Here is a 21774-nt window from a genome sequence, read left to right on the forward strand (position 1 = left end):
ACTTAAGAGATTTGCGGTAAATCATCTTTCAGACCTCCAGCTGGTTATTATCCTCATTTCCTTCTGCTGTCAGGAAGAGTATTTACACAGAAGAGATGCAGCAAAGCTGAGCTGGAAGAGGTTACCTTCTCTGACATTACAATAGCCTTTTAATCCAAAAATGGGCAGTTTGAATGGTTGTGAGTTTCACCAAGCAAGCACTGTGAATCTACAGGAGAAAATATTGATGCAAATCCATCACTCTGACCCCCAAAAAACAAAACAAAGTAAACTGGATGAGTGGGATGTCCTTGCATGGTGAATTTTGATCACATTAGGGACATTCTTGCCACTAAAGTGTAAACTTGCTCAATAACTCTGTCAGATAGGATCATCTTTATATCACTGATTATGACTGTGATCGTGCTTAGTGCTAATTCCCACTAGAGGCTAGGCTAATTTTAAATTCGATTTTATTTATATAGGGTCTATTACAACAGAAGTCATCTCTAGGCGCTTTCCAGAGACCCAGAACATGACCCCTGAGCAATTATTACATAAATATAACAAACAATGGCAGGTAAAAACTCCCCTGGTGGGAGAAAAACCTAAAGCCAAACAGCAGCAAAGCTACAAATGACCATAACATAAAATAAGACCAAAATGCCATAAGCCCAATAACAGTAGTCCTGTTTCTCCATCTTTTAATACTTAACAAACTGCAATGAACTTAAAAGATTTGAAACAAACAACAAGAAACAAACAAAAAACAACAACAAAAAACATGAATATCCTGACTAGAGGGGTGATTTTCATTCACAAGAGCTGTTACAGAAATCTGGTTGAGATTTGAAATGCAAAATTTCCATTCCTTAGTGAAATGATGATCAACACAGCCTTGAATCTCCTTCTCAGGTTGTGTTAAACAAATTTACAAATTTACCTAAAGACCCAAAGGAGGGATGGGTGGTTCAGCAACTCACATGACTTAAATAACTCATCATGCAAACGTTTCAACAACTTTCCTGTCAGTCAGTTAGAAGTGAACCATGTAGAACCATAAGAACCATGTCTTATTTTTCATGCCTTTAAAATAAGACATGAAACATCTTCAAAGAAGTCCAGCAGTCTTCTGTTGAAGCTTTTAGGATTATACTAACCTGGATGACTGAGAATCTACACTAACATATTCACATACAACTGGAGGTCATCTGCGTATTTGTTCAATACAAACTCTTACTTTTCACTGTAAAGATTAAAATGTCTACATTGGATTGTTCATGGATTCTCATGGGCTGTGGGAGGGGCATTGGGTACTTTGTGAGCTGGGAAGTGGTGGCCGGAGGTTGGGACCTTGGCCGTCCAATCCTCGGCTGCAGAAGCTGGATCTAGCGACATGGAATATTACCTCTCTGGTGGGGAAGGAGCCACTATTATGGACAAAATGTCTTGGCACAGCCAAGGAGCGGAGGGAGTCTGGTTTGGTGGTCTCAGAATTGTGTCTCTGCTTTTGGCAGATTACATTGTTCTTTTGGCTTCATCAAGCTTCATCAAGACCTTCAACTCTCGCAGCCGATTGTGAAGTGGCTGGGATGAGAATCAGCAACTCTAAATCCGAGACCACGGCCCTCAGTCTGAAAAGGGTGGAGTGCCCTCTCCAGGTCAGGGATCAGTTCCTGTCCCAACTGGAGGAGTTCAAGTACAGTAGCTTGGGGTCTTGATCAAGGATGAGGGAAGAATGAAGTGGGAGATCAATAAGCGGATCGCAACGGCATCTTCAGTGATGCAGACTCTGCAATGATCTGTCATGGTGAGGAAGGAGCTGAGCCAAAATGCAAAGCACTCGATTCAACATTCCTACCCTCACCTATGCTCACGAACTGTGGGTAGTGACTGAAAGAACGAGATCACGGATACAAGTGGCTGAAATGAGTTTCCTCTGCATGGTGTCTGGGCTATTGCTCAAAGATGGGGTGAGAAGCTCGGTCATCTGGGAGGAGTAGAGCCGGCGCTAATCCACATCTAGAGGAGTCATACGAGGTGGCTCAGATATCTGGTGAGAACGGGTACCTCCCTGGTGGGGTCTTCTGGGCATGTCCTACTGGGAGGAGACCCCGGGGAAGACCCAGGACACGTTGGAGGGACTATTGCTCAGCTGGCCTGGGAACGCCTTGGGATCCCCTCAGACAGAGCTAGATAAAGTGGACGGGGAAAGGGGCTTCCCTGCTTACCCTGCCCCCCGACCTGACCCAGGATAGGCGGACGAAGATGGATGGAATGTCCAGTTTATACTTTTAAGGCAGGTTGTTGGTATCACAGACATGCGTCTCATCCAACCACTACATTTAACACTGAGAAATCTGTAAATGTTGTAAAACAAGTCTTTTTTTTCTAAAAACCCCATTAATAATTAAAGTCAATGATTTTGATTGATGAAATTGAATTTGCATTAACCATGTTAAGAGTTGAGTGACTGGTTGGAATCCATAGAACTAATAGTAATTTGATAATGTTATCCATTCACTGTTTTTATATTCTAACCGTTATATATCAAATGTTGGTTCTCCGGCCAGAAATGCAGAAAAAAGACAAATGAATGAAAACAATATGACAGATAAACCAGACAAAAAACAAGTGGCTCTACAACGATGTGGTCTGGAAGAGTTCTGGTGAGAGTTTCACCAGAAACACATTTAATTTCTCTACACTGTAATTTATTCACATAATCAATTATCGTTGCACCAAGTTTACAAACTCTCCAGAAGGAAAACAGACAGAGGAAATAACACTGCACTGTGTGGTGGGTCACACTGATGCCAGCAAGCTGCTGCATGTTATCTTACCATGTTTTTGCAATATTTTAGGATTTAGAGAAATTGTTTCAAAAAAAAAAAAAAAAAATCAAAGGATTTTGAAAAGTAGAAATCAGTACCTCAGAGCAGCAAAGAGTTGAGTCTTCATGATTTCTTCTTCGGGGTAAAGACTGTTTCTGAATGGATCATGCATGGGATATTCATGGATTTTTAAATAAAAGCTACTAAAACCTACCTACAGAAAGCATTTTATACATTTTTTTTTTAATTTTTGTAATTGCTTTAATAACTTTTGAAGAACTGAACATGTTTTGAAGAATACAGTTAGAAAGTAAAGTTGTATCTGGTGGACAGACGGTGCAACATTGATATTGTCACAATTCAAAATCATCTTTAGTATTTTTCGTTCATATATTATCCACCGTACACATGCACACCAGCAAGCTAAAACTCACAGTATTACACAATTAACCAACCACATGGATACTTGCACATAATGTATTTTAAATTCTTGCCTTTTAAATGACCAAAAAAAAACAAAAAAAAACTACCTAAAAACAACCCAGAATCCAAAACTGCAGTCACTACTTACAAGATTACCATACAAAACCTACAAAATGCACAAATTACAAACTCTTTGTTCAACATACAACAATTTTACAGTTTAAATTTGTACAATACTGTTTTGTTTTTATTTGGCACTTTAGCATGATTTGCTAATTTGTGCTTTAATAGAAATGTTACAGGACACATTTCTTTTATAAGCATCCATCCGTGTAAAAAAAACAAAAAAAAAACAAGAAAAGCAACACATTGTGACAGTATCATTGCAGTAGTCATGGTTCCGTTTGTTGGTCTGCATATTCTCTTTTTTAGGAAAACAACCCGCAGTCTTCTTTGAACATTCAGAGCACGTCTCCTCAGAAAATATTGCAGGAAGTGAAACAGGTGTGCTGCTCGGTTACATTCGAGGACAAATGACCCTTGGAATATCTTCAAAATATCTTCCAGCTTCTTAGCGTGTTTTTCCGTTGAACCGGAGTGAAAGAGGCAAATACGGATAAAAGATGGGGGCAAAAAAAAAGTGATGCGAGTCCCCTGCTGATGTGGGACCAACAGCGACGTCTGTCTGATATCTATAAACTTACATTAAAAACACAAACATGCATATGTGATGTTACGCTATATAACGCTGTACCCTAAGACTTATTCAACATGCAGCGTTTAAAAATGCCTAAAAGTGAGCGTGAGGAACTGTCTTTGTCCTTCACATGATCAAAGTAAAAGAAACTGCTCCTGCATGCTTGATATCTGCAAAACAGCTTAAAATAACAACCATTTTCTATTGTTATTATTATTTTCTTTTCACAACATTTGTTCTGAGCCGAGCATTCTGGATATGGACTAACGAAAAAACGTTTGGTGCACTTTTAAGATATCTACAATGTATCTGAAGATCTGTACAGACTGTTTTTCTAAGATGCTGGAAGCTGGAGCACAGTAACACTGTCTGCTGTCAAACCTGAATAAAAACAAGAGTAAAACTAAATAAAAACACAGGAACAAATGATGGAGAGAGGGATGCTCTCCACCCTTCATCACGTCAGCAAAGACTTCACAAAATCAAACTACTGATTAAGGGTGCATATGCCTAGTAGCATAATAGTACATGTTCGTTTTTAGTCCCAGCACAATATATAAACAAAAAAAGTCGATCAAGTTTGCAAAAAAACACGTGCACAATCTCACAGTAGGAAGGAGGAAACTGAAAGCGGTACTCGTTCTGAGGGAAAGACAAGCTCCACAGGTCCTCTGTGTGGGTGGAAGGATCTCAGTGATGAGTCCCGCTACTCAACACCGTCCCGTCTCTCTCCTAAGGTTCTCATGCACGCACTCTGTCACACACAAGAGAGTGATGGAGGCTCCGTGTGGCTGGAGCCCCGGCGAGCACAGAGAGCCAAGCAAAGACACCGACACAGACTCCAGCTCGTACTGCGTCTATATACAGCCTACAGGACACCTGCTCTACACTCTAACATGCCTAGGGGACAACTGAGGGGGGGAAACCGATGAGAGATCAGTCTCTGCTGGAGTTCAGAGGGTTCAGATACACAACTTAAACTGTTGGAGGTGGGGGTGGAGGTGGAGGTGGAGGTGGGTTCCTGTGTCCGTCTTTTGAAAGTCCTCAGAACCCATTAAAGGCCTGACTTCTTCACTGTCTTCATCTTCTTGTCATTCTTCATCTTGAGTCTACTCCGTAGAGGAGAGTTGCAGGTAGTCAGAGTCACCCAAAGAAGAACTGTGAAGAGAGAAGATCGACACTCAGATTATGATGCTCTGGTTTTTTTTGTCACACGCTAAACATCCTGTTTGGAGGTGGAAGCAGAGGGGTGTGGTAGCAGCGCTGGGGATCGATGTCAAGAATCGATTCGATTCCTATTCTTAAAATTCAGAATTGATTATCAAGATTTGATTCGATTCGATCTGATTCCGATATTGATTTGGGTTAGTGTTATTAAAACTGTTTTTTCAGCTGTTGCATGAATGATATGACTGTAGTTATGCAACATATTAATACTAGTATTATATTGAGATTAAACAGCAAGTATTGCAGCTAATGATGCTGTAAGGACCAATCACCTCCCAGAATGCTGATAGAACTGCTTTCAGAAACATCGTGGGGCAGAATCATCAAACCAGGGAGGAAACAGAGACGGATGAAATCCGTTTTATTTTTTCCCACAGTCCATTTAAATTTTTTCCATTTTCGGTCTATTTCAGTTTAGAATTTTTAAGAATTTGTTTTTTTTTAGCATTTTATGCAAATGTAAGATCCAGGGCAGCAAACAGAGACGTATGAAATCGCTTTTAGTTTTTCCCACAATCTGTTTTTATTTTTTATTTTCGCTTTTTCGCTTTTTAATTTTTGAGAATTTGGCATTTTAAGCAAATGTAACCTCAAGACAGTATGTAAAGTGATGAAATATATACAATTTATGAAATTATAACTGAAAATTTTAATGTTTTCATACCTTTAAACATATTCAAAGGCAAAAACATGGCACCAGTTATTGTCGTGGCCAACAAATGTTCCTTTTTTGGGCATGAACAAAAAAATACCAAAAGTTGTAATGTAATGATGAAAAAAAAAAATCGATCTTTAGACATACAAATCGATTTTTAGGAATTAATATGAGAATCGATTTACAATCGGAAAATTGATTTTTCAACACAGGCCCATGTGGTGGGGGGGGTGTTGGGTTCAAAGTGCAGGGAGGCAAATCTAGAGGTCACCAGTGCAAAGCCCCGTAAAGACCAACAACCATGCAAGGAAACGTGTGCTTTTGGACTTTGGGATGAAGCTGGAGACCCAGGGAAACGGCAGAAGACTGGGCCGTAGAGCGAATGTTAAAGCAGCAGGCGCTAAACACCTGCTGACGGGACTGAGGTTAAACACGCCGGCAGCCCTGGAGCAGCCCCAGGTCGGCGAGGGCCAGGCCTTTCCTGCTATACCAGTCAACTGCAAGTCAAATGCGGGAAAATGCAGGAAACAAATGTCCTAAATGACCACGAGACGACGCTGCTCACTGCCTACAGAGTGGGGGGGGGGCGTCTTAACCCTCCAATGCCTGACATGAAATAACACATAAAGCCTTCATTATATATTGAAATCAAAAACACTTCAAATTTTGTAATGAACAATTTCTAAATACTGTAAATATTTTAATGATGATTAATTCATTAGGGACGTTTATGTATCTTTTATTTAATTAATTCATTTTTTTTAGAATCATTTGGTTTCTTTTCTTCTTCCTTTTTTGATTATGGGGTGATACAAAAGTCTCAGGAATTCATGTATCAGATAAGATCCATCCGGCATCGCGTCTAAGATGATGAAACTGTTGGCAATCCCAGGACAGACTGAAAACAGAGATATGTGACACTTTACTTGGAACATTAAGGGGTGTTTGCTTGTGAACGTGAACGTATCTGAAGCCGTGGTTGTTTCTCAGATGTAGTAACACTCGTGCTTCTGGTTTCTTTTTCCCAGAAAAGGGGAATTTGTGAATTTGACTGGGAGGCGGTTGGGACTGCTGCTGGATTCATCTCCACGATGCCTGAACAACAAGCTCCACCTGAGGCCGGATCTTGGGGAAGTCAGTTATTCTGGCAGCTGATATAGGTGGAACTAAACTGTTCTTCATGACGTGAAAACATCCTTAACATCTGTCTGTAAACACCTGGATCCAAACACTCCTCTCTGTGTTCACATCTGCCCTCATAGCAGCAGTCTGGTTCAATGTGGAGGCTTCACGACTTTAACGATGTAAGGGTTTATACTTCTGCGTAGCAGCTATGCACGGCACCTTCGCTGTCTCTGGCGTTTATCATAAACGGTAGTAGTTTTATGCAACTTAGCAGTGCAGAGCGTCCACTTGATTTTAGCATATTTAAGTTTTGATGGTTCACACCTACGTAGCCACGTGGTAGCCTTGGCAGAGAATCCAGCTTCAGGAGGTAGAGAAACATGATTCAGCACTTCTAAAAGCATCACCCTGCTGAGTCCCAGAGCTGGGACCAACAAGACCCAAGAACCTAGAGCTGGGAGAACGCAGCCTGTAGTCTCTGCTACTGTTCCAATCCTGGCCAAGTATCTCTGTATCAACGCAGACCAGCTCTCTTACCAAAGTATTCAGTCAAGAATTAGAAGTTCAATCATTGAACCCTACAAAAATGAATCACATCAAACTGGAAGAGCTGAATCTGATTCACTTAAAACTTTCCTTTCCTGTTCTGATGATAGTACAACCAACAGAACGCTCTGAAGGAACCTGGACTCCTCCATCAGGGTGGAACACGGAGGGGTACAGGGATCCACTCACACCCTTTTAACCAGAGCTGTCAGAAGATGAACTGATGATGACGCTGGAATTTCTAAATACCTTAAACCTCACACTACTGATTAGAGATGCACTGATCGACCGGCAACCGATCAGTATCAGGCCAATAATGGCCCTATCGGTTTTGATCGGAAATCGGAAAATAATAGTTCAAAGCAGCCGATCAGATGACGTTTACAACAACAAACCGCCGCCAGTGCTGCGTTCCCACACCTCAGACCCAGGTCTGCTAAGTGGGCTTGACCGGCCTCGCCGGTACGGCAGTTTACAATGTCCAAATAGGACAACAAATGTACAGTTTGCAAGGTGTGTGTAAAGGAAATACCCCAAGGAGGAATGTTACAAATGAATTTCAGCACAACGAAGCTGATGAGACATTTGAAAGTTCTTCACACGAAGGAGGATATTGAGTTTCCAAAGTCGACTGCTGCTAAGGCAGAGACAGAAAAGGAGCAATGCCGCTAACTCCGCTGAACGTAACAGAGACCTATAAACGACAGCAAGAAAAATAAAGAACTACATTGTAAGGTAATGGATTCATATGCCTTGATCATAAGCTGCTTTCTGTTGTAGCAGACATCGGGTTTAAACACGTCATTAGCTGCTTGGATCCGCGGTACGCGCTGCTGCGCCATAATTATTTCACTGATGAATGTCCGCTAGAGTTTTACCAGACTATTTACAGTCACATCCAACCCCTCACGCAGGACGACAGTCGTGTCAGTCGCTTCACGAGTGACATTTGCAGTTCTAGTGTGAAGAGTTGAGTTTCACTCACAAGAGTTTCCACGCAGCGGAAGCTATCGCTAAAGCTTTAGCAAACCTTATTAATTCATAATACATTTTCATTTTAAGATTTAATTCCTGTTTCCACAGGAAAATTAAGGTTTATAGTTTACAACTTTTATCAACTTTTAGAGAGTGACATGTCTACAGTTGTGTGTGTTGGTTCATGTTGTACATAATTATTACTACAGGAAAACTGAAGCTAAGTCTAGAGTCTAAGTCGTCTCTAAGAGTCTTTACAGTTAAATATTGCATATTGCCTCAACCTGCAATAAAACAGTCAATTCATGATACTTGCTCATCTCCTAATTTTTACATCTAATAATACAATGTCAGTGTCGTGTACATGAGACAACACTATTGAAGAATTAATGGATTTCATGCTGTGATCGGTGATCGGCAACATCGGGATCTGCAGATACTGATTTTGGAGATCGGTTATCGGTGATCGGCCCTCAAAATCCTGATCGGTGCATCTCTACTACTGATGAACTTATGACGTCAAAATTCATTTCAGAAATGTTTGACTTCTTTACAAAGTGCAGAGTGGGTTCTGAACGGTTTCCTATCTTTGGATCTCCACGTAGGAAACAAGAGGTCGCAACAACTGAGGACTAGTGAGCATCTGAACCGGCTCCAAAATACCTGGCCACCTCCTACAACGGCTCTTATATCACGAACTACACGCTGCAGCGCCACAAAGCCGCTGCCACTGCGGATGACCCATCCCACATCCTGCAGCCAACGGAGACTGGGAATAGATTTCCTCCAGCAGGAGTCTCCCCCGCCTGGAGGAGCAGCTCCTCCGTTCCAGCAGCACGAGGAGCGAGGCCTGCAGGACTCAGCTCCACTTCTGCTGCATAAACTACAGCTCTCATATCCCTCTCCCTCCAACCACACTGAACTCTGCTGAAGTTTGTGAAAGCGAGCCTCACAGATGTTTGGATGCCTCGGGTTCAGAACTGGCCGGCGCTGCTGGGGTCGCACTGCAGGAGGCGGACGATGGAGGGGTCGCTCTTCGCTCCCTTGATGAACTCCTCCAGCGACAGTTTGCCTGTAACACACACACAGCCAGCAGGAAGTGAGAAAGCTGAAATGGACGTTTGTGCTTTCAGTGCACAGCAGGAAAATGAGGAAGAGTAAGTTTGTTGAAGCCATCCACACGCAGGAGGAGGATTTTCATCTGGAACATAAAAAAGCACAAGCTGTGATGACTTCCTGTGATTCATCAGAGACTTTGTCAGGGAGACACAGTCACTTGTTAAACAGCAAGTTTGGGCCAGTCCCTACCCCTACTTTTCAGCCCTACCCCTACATTTTGTGCGTTCCCGTGAGGGTAGTGGTGTCCCAATTCCTGTTTGCATGTAGGGGGAGTGGGGAAATCGAGGGCTAGGGTGAATGAATCAAGCCCTTCACAGCGAGGGATTTCAGATACTGACTCACCGACCGAGGGCTAGAGAAAATTTCCCAGAATGCTTTTCGTCATCATTTGCAGACTGAATCAAACAAAAAAACATGGCGGACATTTCTCATTTTTCAGTGAATAAAATCAATATTTTGAGTTAGTTTCTGCATAAAAATGCATTTTGATTACATTTCTAGCGAGAAATATATATTTTACTTTCATAATATTCACTCAGTGAATGTACATAATCACTCGCTTGCTCGTTGTTGCGAAGTTTTTTCAGATCTCACCAGAATAAAGGCTGATTTATGGTTCCGCGTTACACCAACGCAGAGCCTACACCGTACGGTGCGTGTCGCCGCGTAACCTACGAAGTAGGCTCTGCGTCGATTTAATGCGGAACCATAAATCCGGCTTAATGTGAAGCTGCAACGTTCTCAACCTGATCTCACAAAAATCTGTGAAATGCCCAGGACCGCTTACGTACCCGAACGTAAACCATGCAGTGACGTAGCAAGTGGTGTCCCAATCCCTAGGGAACATTACAAGGGCCCTACGCCTGTGGCTTCATTTTTAGGGCTAGTGGTAGAAAGTAGGGTGAACATCGGGATTGGCCCTTTCACTATCTTACTGGCCTGATTACTAGTTTACCTGTAAATATGCTGGTGTTTTAAAGTTTCTACCTGGTGGGACTTGGACCTGTTGGTGGAACCAAAGCCCTGAATTGAACATCTTTAACTGAATCTTGTTGGGACAGTGACTGGCTTCAGTCCACCAAGTCTGACGGGAAATTATAATCACTTTAAGACTCACCAGCAGGCGGCAGTAGTGAGATGTTATTATTGGCTAGTTGGACTATTTGCTGTCACATTTTTTCACAGAATAAATTCCCCTCCATCTTTGCTTCCCGAAGCCTTTCATGTCACAGATCTATTACCCATTAATCTGATCAGATGTAAGATTTTCAATCATCGGTGCCTCAATGTTCGCGCTTTTTTTCTTCCAGTCTTTTGCTTTTCCTGTTCCAATGTTTCTGAAACATCAAATTAAAAATGTAGCACATTCAACATTGTTTATGTTGTTCTACTAATACTTTCAATGGCATATGAGGTTTAAATAATTTGGAAATCATTCCTTTCCTTTGTCATCTGACACAGGTGTATTATTTGCTCAGACATCAGGAGTTAATATGTCAGGTGGGTTGTGAGTTTCTGGTCAGTGATTAGCTTCTTAAAGGTGGACGTCTCAGTCCCAGCTCCATGATCAACAGTTAAGCAGCAGTGAGTGACCCCCCCCATATCTACATTTTACTGCCTGTACCTTCCCCTTTTCTTTAATCAGTCAACAGAAACAGCGTATTTCAGCCTTGCTGTGCTGTTAGAGAAACATGACTAAATCTAAAAAGCTTTGCTTTTAGTCCTTCAGTTGGCATTTTAAAATGCTTTGCTTTTAATGAATACGGCAAACAACATTGCTTTTTAGACGTTGTCGCTAGGCAGACGGATCTACAGTAGTCTCAGCTGCCACCACTCCGACCCTTCAGCGTCATTTGGATCTTTATCAGGTCAAAATGCAAAAAGATTGCCTTTCATATACGTTTCTTTATAAGCTCTTTATTATTCAGAATAGAGGGTTTGCATTGACGTCACTTCCCCACTGGACCAGCCCCCTTACTCACACTGAGTGGCAAAACATCAGCAAAAACAGCTGCAACTAGTGGAGAAGACGGGATAACAGCTGATTATCAGCTTAAATTAGCGTCAGTTGGACTTGACAGTGACCCGTACAGTTACCCCAAGAACCAGTGGTCCACGGACATTAATATTTGGTACAGTTACCCCAAGAACCAGTGGTCCATGGACATTAATATTTGGTACAGTTACCCCAAGAACCAGTGGTCCATGGACATTAATATTTGGTACAGTTACCCCAAGAACCAGTGGTCCATGGACATTAATATTTGGTACAGTTACCAAGAACCAGTGGTCCATGGACATTAATATTTGGTACAGTTACCCCAAGAACCAGTGGTCCATGGACATTAATATTTGGTACAGTTTCCCCAAGAACCAGTGGTCCATGGACATTAATATTTGGTACAGTTACCAAGAACCAGTGGTCCATGGACATTAATATTTGGTACAGTTACCAAGAACCAGTGGTCCATGGACATTAATATTTGGTACAGTTACCAAGAACAGCCTACCGTCTCGGTTGGTGTCCATCTGCCTGAAGATCTTCTCCGTCCTCTTCTCGGGTGTCGACTCGTCCTCAGGCATCTTCATCACGGAGGACACCATCTTGTAAATGGCCTGCAGGACAAACAGAGCAGAGGTCAGACGGGCTGGAGCAGCGTGGCCTCCGTATCTGAGGATCTGAGACGGCTCAGATACACCCAGACCTTTACAAGGGTTTCCAACTCCCTGTAAAATAAATAAGGGCCACCTCATCAGCAGGGCTGACCGACCCGATTGCCTGAATTTTTTTAGCCCCTTTTTTGTGAGTGAAATGATTTTTTAACTATTTGACTCAAACCTGAATCGAATTAGAAGCATAACTTTGAATGTCATGAACACATGGAAAACAAATTATCCAGCAATTCACTTTAATACAAAATAACAAAATGATCTGAATAAAATAAGTATCTGTCTTAAACAGAAACCTGTCCCGCTTGACTTAAAACTGTATAAATTCATATAAAACAATAGAAAGAAAGCAGAACATCCATTCTGTAATAGTGCACATTTTTAATGCAATAACAAAAGTGCAAACAGAAAGTGTGTAGAAAACTTGTAAACATATTTGTGCCTCAAAGGCCATGACTGTAGCTACAGTTGGAGTAAAACAGAACAAAATAACCTATGAACTCAACAGCTCAATGCCTTTTTATGACAATTTTTTGAATCTCACAGTAATACGGGACAAAGTGCGCCCCTTTTCAGCTCATTACGGGACGCGTACTTTAGTTTATAAATACGGGACGATTCTGTTTTTTTAAGGGACGGTTGGTAACCCTAACCTTTACATATATATTCTTGTATCTGGAATAATCTCATCTCATTTATCCTCATCTACACTTATAATATAAATAACTCAGTGACCCAAAGAAAGACATCCACATCCCACTTTACTAGCAAAAACAGCTCATCCATCCTTTGACACGACCACTGGATTGTTTTCAGTAATACCCAGAACTGTTGGTTGTACACTGGTTAAAGGATAATACAATCTTTCAAGTCCTCAAAAGACCTTCTCTGTCCGTACGTAAAGTTTTTATCTTATCTTCTCATCCTGCACCACCACTGCTGCTTCTGTTCATCAGCGTTACTGCAGATTTATTGACAGCGAAAGCCGAGTGGTGACATCTTCCCTGCACATTAAAAACGCAGTCCATCCAGGATTTCATCGTCTGTGATTTTTCATGATCAAAATCCCTGATTTTGTGGTGGTATTTCATAAAAATATGCAAGGAATTTATCAATAAAACGCATTCAAAAGGTGCATGTAGAAGGAAAAAGGTGAGAAAAACTACAAGCACACAGATTAGAAGCCCAATCATTTCTTACTTCCTTTAAAAAAAACAGAAACGGACGAAACCCACATCCTGAACAGCTAAGTGAAAAAAGTAACAAGTCAAGAAGACTAAATCTAAATATGTTTTGATTTAGTCACCACAAGAAAACTGAAATAAACTAGATGAACAGATATCAGCTCATTGTGGAAATGATCACATCTTAACATCTTTCACCTGTTCAAACGAAGACGTTTATTTATTCTGGGGAAAAATCTCCTCACAACAAAAACGACCCCGGACTGACTGAATCAGACCGAAAACAAGCATCTTTGGTGTTTCTACACAGAAACCCTCCACATCTCAGCAGGCAGCAGCTTTACTTTTAACACTGATTTTATAGCTTTGCATCATTATGTGACTGTTCATCTACTTCCAAAAGATCACTTTCAAGCTGCTGATTAGTTCATCTACTTCCAAAACATCACTTTCAAGCTGCTGATTATTAGGCCTGTGTTGGAAAAAATCCATTCTCATATTAATTCCTAACAATCGATTCGTATGTTTAAAGATCGATTTTTTTTTCATCATTACATTACAACTTTTGGAATTTTTTTGTTTATGTCCAAAAGAGGAATGTTTTGTTGGACAATAACTATTGCCATGTTTTTGCCTTTTAATATGTTTAAAAGCATGAAAACATTAAAGTTTTCAGTTATAATTGCATAAATTGTCTATATTTCATTACATTATATATTGTCTTGAGGTTACATTTCTATAAAATGCTAAATACCAAATTCCCAAAAATTAAAAATCAAAATAGACCAAAAATGGAAAAAATTAAAATGGAATGTGGAAAAAATAAAACTGATTTCATCTGTCTCTGTTTCCTCCCTGGATCTGTTTGATAATTCTGCCACACGATGTTTCTGAAAGCAGTTCTATCAGCATTCTGGGAGCTGATTGGTCCTTACAGCATCATTAGCTGCAATACTTGCTGTTGGATCTCAATATAATACTAGTAGTAATATTTTGCATAACTACAGTCATATAATTCATGCAACAGCTCAAAAAACTGTTTTAATAACACTAACCCAAATCAATATCGGAATCGAATCGGATCAAATCGTGATAATCGATTCTGAATCTTAAGAATCGGAATCGAATCGGTTCTTGACATTTGAATGGATCCCCAGCCCTAGTGATTATGGTGCAGGAAAACCAGCAAATACATAAACATATAAATAATAAGGTTTAGCCCATAAACAAGCAGTAAAAAGCAGCGGTGTTTCGGCTGGAGGGGTCGCTACGGTTCCTGACGTATCCCTGCAAACACGAGGAGACTGCTGTCCTCCCTTCTTAAAGACTGCTCAAGTACTTCAAGCTCCTTCCCCCTGCTCTCATGAGGAACAGAGGGATGCTGTGGTGTACGGCCACAACGCTCCCAGGCAACTGGAACCTGGTTTTACTTGCTGCATCCATCACAGCCTACACACTGGACTGCCAGCAGGGCCCGAACAGCGCTGCAGGAGTAAGCAGCACCGCCACCGGCAGGAGCCAGCAGGCATTTAAGGTGCTTTTAGAACCTACTCAGCTCGACTCGCCTCAGTTTGGTTCTTTTCCACTAGGGGTCTAACGTGCCGAGTAGATACTTTTCTGTAACTATTCTGGTGAGGTTCTAAGCTGCTGAGTCGGCTGTATCTGACATCATCACACTACAGGCCACCGATTGGTCGGGGGGTTGGAGTCAGACGTCTGAGTCAGGAGGAGGAAATCAGAGAAAGAGACTCTGACGGATTCTTGTTCATTTTATTCAACCAGCAATGGCAGCAGAAGTCTGTTTGGTGATCCAACTCTGAGGGTCAGATGTTCATAAACCTGGTGCTGAGGAGAGAATTAAAAAGGGATCTAGACGGAGATAAGGAACGACCAGATCTACCAGGAGCTCTGTCTCTTCATAGCTGCTCACGTCTCCAGCTGACTTTTCAGCAGCACAGAGACAAACAAACAAAAAAATATTAAAAAGCGCCGCCACTTGAAGCTTCTCTCACTCTCATTTTTTAACTTGATATCAAACACAAGCCACAGACCCAGCAGCACATCTATCATCTCCTCCAGGTTCTACATCTTTAGTGTTGTTGTCTTCTTCCTTTAGATACACAATCAAATACGTCACAGCAGCTTCACTCCAACCTCCTACTTCTGCTCCAGATGCTGAATTGTTATGGAAAAGAAACCAGGCCGAGCTGAGATGAGTAGAGCTGAGTAGGTGCTAGTGGAAAAGCGCCATTCGTCTCATGGTCTGTGATCGTTTATGTGGAACCTTTTTGCAATAAGCTATAAATCACACATCAGCGTGAAAAAATGGGGGAAACTGTAAATCTCTGTAAATTTCCACGATCACAAAAAACTAGAGGGACTGAAAAAATTAGCTTTCAACAAAAGCAGGTGCATGCAGAGTGGATCTGAGGCGGTGAGGTCAGGCAGTGCCTGTTTCTGGTTAACATCCCCGTTTCTGCAGCCACAGGGTCTCATTTAGTACAAATTCCCAGTTTCTATTCTTTTCCATGCTCTTTGTTTCACAGCACGCTTGCAGAGCCTTCTACTACGGAACAGTATTAGGGCCAGGCAGGAGAAAAATAAAAATAATATTTTAGAGGAGGAAGATTCTTTTTACATTATGCACTTTGAGAAAAAAGTCGAAATGTCGAGAAAAAAGTTGAAATGTCGAGGAAAAAGTTGAAATGTTGAGATTAATGTTGAAGTAGAATTTCGAGAAAAAAGTCGAAATGTTCAGAAAAAAGTCAAAATTTCGTCAATAAAGTTGAAATGTTGAGAAAAAAGGTGACATTTTGAGAATAAAGTCAACCTTCTGAGACTATAACAAACATGACATGTCTTTACAAAATGCCTCGTAGGCCTATAGCTGAACTGGTGAAACAGAACTTCAGAATCGGCTTCAGTAACAAAGAAATTCTTTCTCTTTTAGCTCATAAAGACGGTGTAGTTGTCAGTATTAGGACTTTGAAGAGACTGTGCTGAAAACTGCAAACTGCTGTCATTCGCTCTCCTAACTGGATTTATTGGGCCAGAGGAGACATTTCCACTTTATTCACCAAAATCGTATTTCAACTTTATTCTCGAAATTTCGACTTTATTCACGAAATTCCGACTTTATTCCCGAAATTTCAACTTTATTCATGAAATTGTATTTCAACATTAATCTCGACATTTCGACTTTTTTCTCGAAGTGCATAATGAAAAAAGATCTTCCCCTCTATCTTTTCTGCTGCATGGCCCTAATACTCTTCCGTATTCTACTCACTTACAATGAATAGTTTTTCTTCTGTGGGCCCTGAGATGTAAATGATGTAATATAAGCCAGTTAGTTGCTGGTTGAGGTGAGGGGGTGTGTATCCGAGCATATGCAGTCCAAGCCCTCGCAGACTAGTGCTGTTGTGTCTCTGCTCCCTGTTGCATGGCAGGCTGCTTGGCAGTAAACAGGGAAATCACAGCCCACTCTGTGTCTAATAAGGAGGCGGATTTGAGGGGAATGGGAGCTGACAAGTGAACAGAGGAGGCCTGATTGTGATTACAGTGCAGCGAGAGCTTTATTTAGGTGCTGATTATGCTTCCTATTACATAGTTGCAGGATGGCTGAGCTCCCCGGGTCAAAGTGGAGCCGAGGGACACGCAGCGGCGACGGTTCATCGTGGCTCCGGTTTCACTCGCAAGCCGGGTCTGTTTTTAATCAGAAAAACCTACTCGGACATTATTACATGTTGGGGATTTAGCCACTCATCTAACCCAGAGCAACACAGTTAAAGAAGATTATTTTCTTAAATCCCAAAACTACAAGAAAGCAATAAAGAGTGAAATGATTGTTGTGATATTGAGAAGGAGCGTAATGGAGCGAGTAATAAAGGAGCAACGGCGAGGCAGATGGTGCGTGTTCTCAGCTCAGATTACTCTCAAACTACTCCAGTCAATGCCCAACTGGCAAATTTGGTCTCTGCAATAAGGTTTTTGGTTATTGCTCCCCTCATTTCCTAAAAGGTTCATGGCAGGCTTGGCCTGAGGCGTTGCTGGACGAGGCAGCGAGCGCTGCTAAGCTCAGGCCACGTGAGAACCGGCTGGGGTTCACGATCTCGGCCTAATCTGCTTGCTGCGTGTCCTGGGAGGAGGAACGGGAGGTCAGGCGGGGCGGGAGAGGGAGCACGTTGGAGGAGGGTGATGGTGAGGTCAATGATGTGTCGTTTTAGGGGAATACAGTAATCCTTGGTTTTTTGCGGGGTTACGTTCCAAAAAGAAGCCGTGATAAGTGAAATCCGCGAAGTAGCAACATTTTTATTTTTTTTTCACAATTATTATACAAGGCTTCAAATTGTAGAGATCAGCACCGCCCCACCACGACCTGAGTAATTGGATTTGAACGGGAGAAAATGAAAAATTATTATGTATGTATTATGTATGTAGGTTTAGGGTTTTCTTCTAAAGCCGCGGTGCTGGTGTGTTTTTCCAGAGAAGAACATAGTTATGGGTCGTTGTTGTCGCTCTTTTTTCTTCTGGGCAAAAAGACGTCCCCGACCCCCCAGTCTGGCCCTCGGCAGGAGGTTCCCCCTTATGATCCAGGTCCTGGTCCAGGTTTCTACGCCCCTTATGATCCAGGTCCTGGTCCAGGTTTCTTCCTCCTAAAGGGGAGTTTTTCTTGCCACTGTTTGGTTTAATGTTTTTCTCCCACTAGGGGAGTTTTTACCTGCCATTGTTTATGCAATAATTGCTCGGGGGTTTATGTTCATGTTCTGGTCTCTGGAAAGCGTCTAGAGAAAACTTCTGTTGTATTAGACGCTATATAAATAAAATTGAATTGAATTGAAAAGATTCTTCTAAACCGACATGCCACCATGGTTTATATCAGAGACTGTAATGAACGATTCATCAAAGTCAGAGACGTTCAATAAACGAGACAGCCCACTACGGTTTGGTTTCTTGTATCTGTGTAACGTGACTGCCACGCCCCTTTAGGAGACAGGAAGTAGGTCCTGAGTCTATTGAGTCCTATGGGAAAAGTGCACAGCACAGATTATTACCAATTCTTTCGCCCCATAGTAACCTAAGTAAATATGGGACCCATTTTTCAAAAGCCACAAACCTTCTGAACATTCTGACACCAAAATGGCAATTTTCAGACCGACAGATTAGGAGAAAATGAACTTTGTTTGAGACCTGTCTCTGTCTGAGCAACACACTCTCGCGAGATTTGGCTCTCATCGTTTTCCCATCGGATAAAATGAAGTTTAAAACTAAAATAAAACTTGCTTCTTTGCTTAATAATACTGTTATTTTTATTGTTTAAGTCTTTTTGGAAGAAAGTTGTACTGTATCTAGTGTTGTATGTTCCAAAACGATGTGGGGAGAGGGGTGGCCACGCCCACTTAGGGGACAGGAAGTGAGGTCAGAGGGGTGCCACGCCCACTTAGGAGACCGGAAGTGAGGTCAGAGGGGTGACCACGCCCACTTAGGAGACAGGAAGTGAGGTCAGAGGGGCGACCACGCCCACTTAGGAGACCGGAAGTGTATACCATTTCATACCATTGGCAGTAACGGTAATGCGCTATCTTCTGTATAGCGGATCTTTGTCAAAGTGTCCCGTTCTTGAGCTGCTGCTGAATCTCATTGGCCGTTCTCAGCTTGTTGCTAAGCAACCAACGTTATTGACACAGGAAGTAAAGAAGCGGGAGACTGTTTAGTCAGAATGCAGAACACGATGCACAATGCAAATCCGTGAAGCAGCGAGACGTGAAAGGTGAACCGCGTTACAGTGAGGGATTACTGTCTATCAAACCTCACCTTAGAGCTCTGAACCCAGATGTTACAAAGCCCAACTATTTTTAACGTCTGATCAGTTCCCCCAGAACCCGAAGCCCAGCTGAGACCGATGCTGAAGCTGTTCTGCACTGTTGGGGCGCATGTGGCTAACCTTCAATCTGCATTTTCACACGAACAAACCGCATTCAGTGTTCAGTTGAGCCTGAGCTGTCCCAACAAGCATGGGTTCGGCTGAGCCAGGGAAACTGGAAATGCACACAGAGCCCAGGTAAGCGCCCCGGGGACGTCCCACAGAGCAGGTTGTAACTCTTACCTGCTCAAGTAAACTCAGAGCAAGCAGCAAACCTGTGTGGTTGGCCCAAAAACCCCGGAGCAGGTTAATCACCATGGAAACATACCAGGCACATACAAGATGCAATCAGGGCAGGGGTCACACAACCAGTCTGCATGCCTGACACCGTGAATGATGACACCTTGCAGGTACACGGTTGCAGGATTTGCTTCTTTTAGCTCTGAGAAATACAGTCCAGTTTGGGCACTCTGGAGAAGCGAGCTGTTTCGGAGCCGACAGCTGATGTTTATTTGGTTCAGAACAGCTCCAATTCAAGGTGCACGTGTGTGAGTGTGTTGCTGGAGCATCTGATGGCCCGCCAGGATCCCTGCAGCGCCGCCAGGATCCCTGCAGCGCCGCCAGGATCCCTGCAGCGCCGCCTGTCGCGTCAGAGCGTTGGCCAGCTGGACCCAAGCCAACAGGTGTTGGTAGCTCAGGGTGGAAATCAGTGGAAAACTAGTCCTTAGTTGTTCCTTGAAGTTACATTTAACCCTGTTTTTATTGACAGGTACAACAGAAAGTACTGTGACATGCTGTGAATGTTTCCTCTGCATTCAAATAAACACACAGTGGGGCAAAAAAGTATTTAGTCAGACACTAGTTGTGCAAGTTCTCCCACTTAAAAAGATGAGAGAGGCCTGTAATTTTCATCACGGGTATATCTCAACTATGAGAGACAAAATTGAAAAAAAAAAAAAAAAAAATCCAGAAAATCACATTGTCTGATTTTTAAAGAATGTATTTGCAGATTATAGTGGAAAATAAGTATTTGGTCAATAACAAAAGTTCATCTCAATACTTTTCTGTAAGTCTTCACAAGGTTTTTACACACTGTTGCTGGTATTTTGGCCCATTCCTCCATGCAGATCTCTAGAAATCTTGCTTGTTTGTAGGTGACCAAATACATATTTTACCGAGGAATTTACCTATTACGGTAATCGAGTAAAAATCCTACAATGTGATGCTCCAGCTGATCCAAAATGCAGCAGCGCGAGTGCTGACAGGAATCAGCAGGAGAGACCACGTCTCTCCAGTGTTAGCGTCGCTCCATTGGCTACCCGTAAAATTTAGAATCCAATTTAAAATTGTATTACTCACGTATAAAGCCCAAAACGGCTTAGCTCTGCATTATTTGCAAGACCTGATAGTGCCTTATGTTCCTGGCAGAGCTCTCCGTTCTCAGAGTGCAGGTTTACTCGTAGTTCCTAGAGTATCCAAATGTAGATTTGGAGGGCGGCGTTCTGCTATCAGGCACCACTACTATGGAACCAACTTCCAATCTGGGTTAAGGAGGCTGACACCACCTCCACCTTTAAAACTAAACTTAAAACCTTTCTGTTTAGTAAAGCCTATAGTTAGTGTTTAGTAAACCTCTAGCTGGTGTTGGTAAATCTCTAGGTAGTGTAAACTCTAGTGTGTTAGAGTCAGTAGTCATAGTTGCAGCTATAGAACAAAACTATAATAGTTAGTCTCAAACATAGCTTCGTGGTAGATATGCTGCTATAGGCTTATGCTGCAGGGGGGCACCGACATGATCCGCTGGGCGGTGCCTCTCACCCTTCTTTTCCTCTCCTCTTCCATTCCTCTCTTCTCCTTTTCCATTTTTATTTATTATAAGTAACTCATAGCTATCATTTTTGTCCATCGTCCCTGTAGTTTCTTGTGCTGGCCCCATTTTTTCTCTTTTCTGTATGTTTGCAGGCCGGAGCTTCAGGAGCCCCCCCCCCCTCTGGTCATCCCGCTGCTGCTTCCACCTGCCTGCTGTGCTGCTGACATCCCCGACTCCCCCAGTCTGGCCTTCGGCAGGAGGGTCCCCCCTTATGATCCAGGTCCTGCTCAAGGTTTGAAGTGAACCTATGAGGAAAATTACAGGCCTCTCTCATCTTTTTAAGTGGGAGAACTTGCACAATTGGTGTCTGACTAAATACTTTTTTGTCCCACTGTATATGGTAAGGCTTCCTGTCTCATATCTTCTCGTGCGAGACCCTGCGAGGTGGGTCGTCCTCCATCTCTAGTCCCAACTTCTACTATGCATGCTTTCACTTCTTTGGCAGACATTAAAAAAAAAAGGTTTTTGACGTCTGTTCTGTCCAACAGCAGACTTGATTTACGTCTGTGTCTGACGTTGGGACGCACCTCATCAGGAGCAAGCTTCCAGACCAGAGCAAACCCTCGTCTGGTGTGAAGCCAGAAACAGCCCGAGTCACATTCAGGTGACA

At 42.4% G+C, this 21774-nt stretch overlaps 1 protein-coding gene across 2 annotated transcripts in view; it reads right to left on the reverse strand.

Moving 5' to 3' along the window:
* Positions 1-3163: 3163 nt before the first annotated feature.
* LOC133425176 (neurocalcin-delta A) overlaps positions 3164-21774 on the reverse strand; it is a 91291-nt gene continuing 72680 nt past the window's right edge. For both annotated transcript variants that reach the window (XM_061715883.1, XM_061715873.1), the window contains exons 3-5: positions 12091-12196; positions 9415-9533; positions 3164-5091 (exon numbers count right to left, since the gene is read on the reverse strand). In XM_061715883.1, the coding sequence (XP_061571867.1) occupies positions 9436-9533; positions 12091-12196 (204 nt within the window). In that variant the 3' untranslated portion in view covers positions 3164-5091; positions 9415-9435. The remainder of the gene's footprint in view (positions 5092-9414; positions 9534-12090; positions 12197-21774) is intronic.

This window comes from Cololabis saira, chromosome 3, assembly GCF_033807715.1.
Source record: "Cololabis saira isolate AMF1-May2022 chromosome 3, fColSai1.1, whole genome shotgun sequence".
Lineage (NCBI taxonomy): Eukaryota > Metazoa > Chordata > Actinopteri > Beloniformes > Belonidae > Cololabis > Cololabis saira.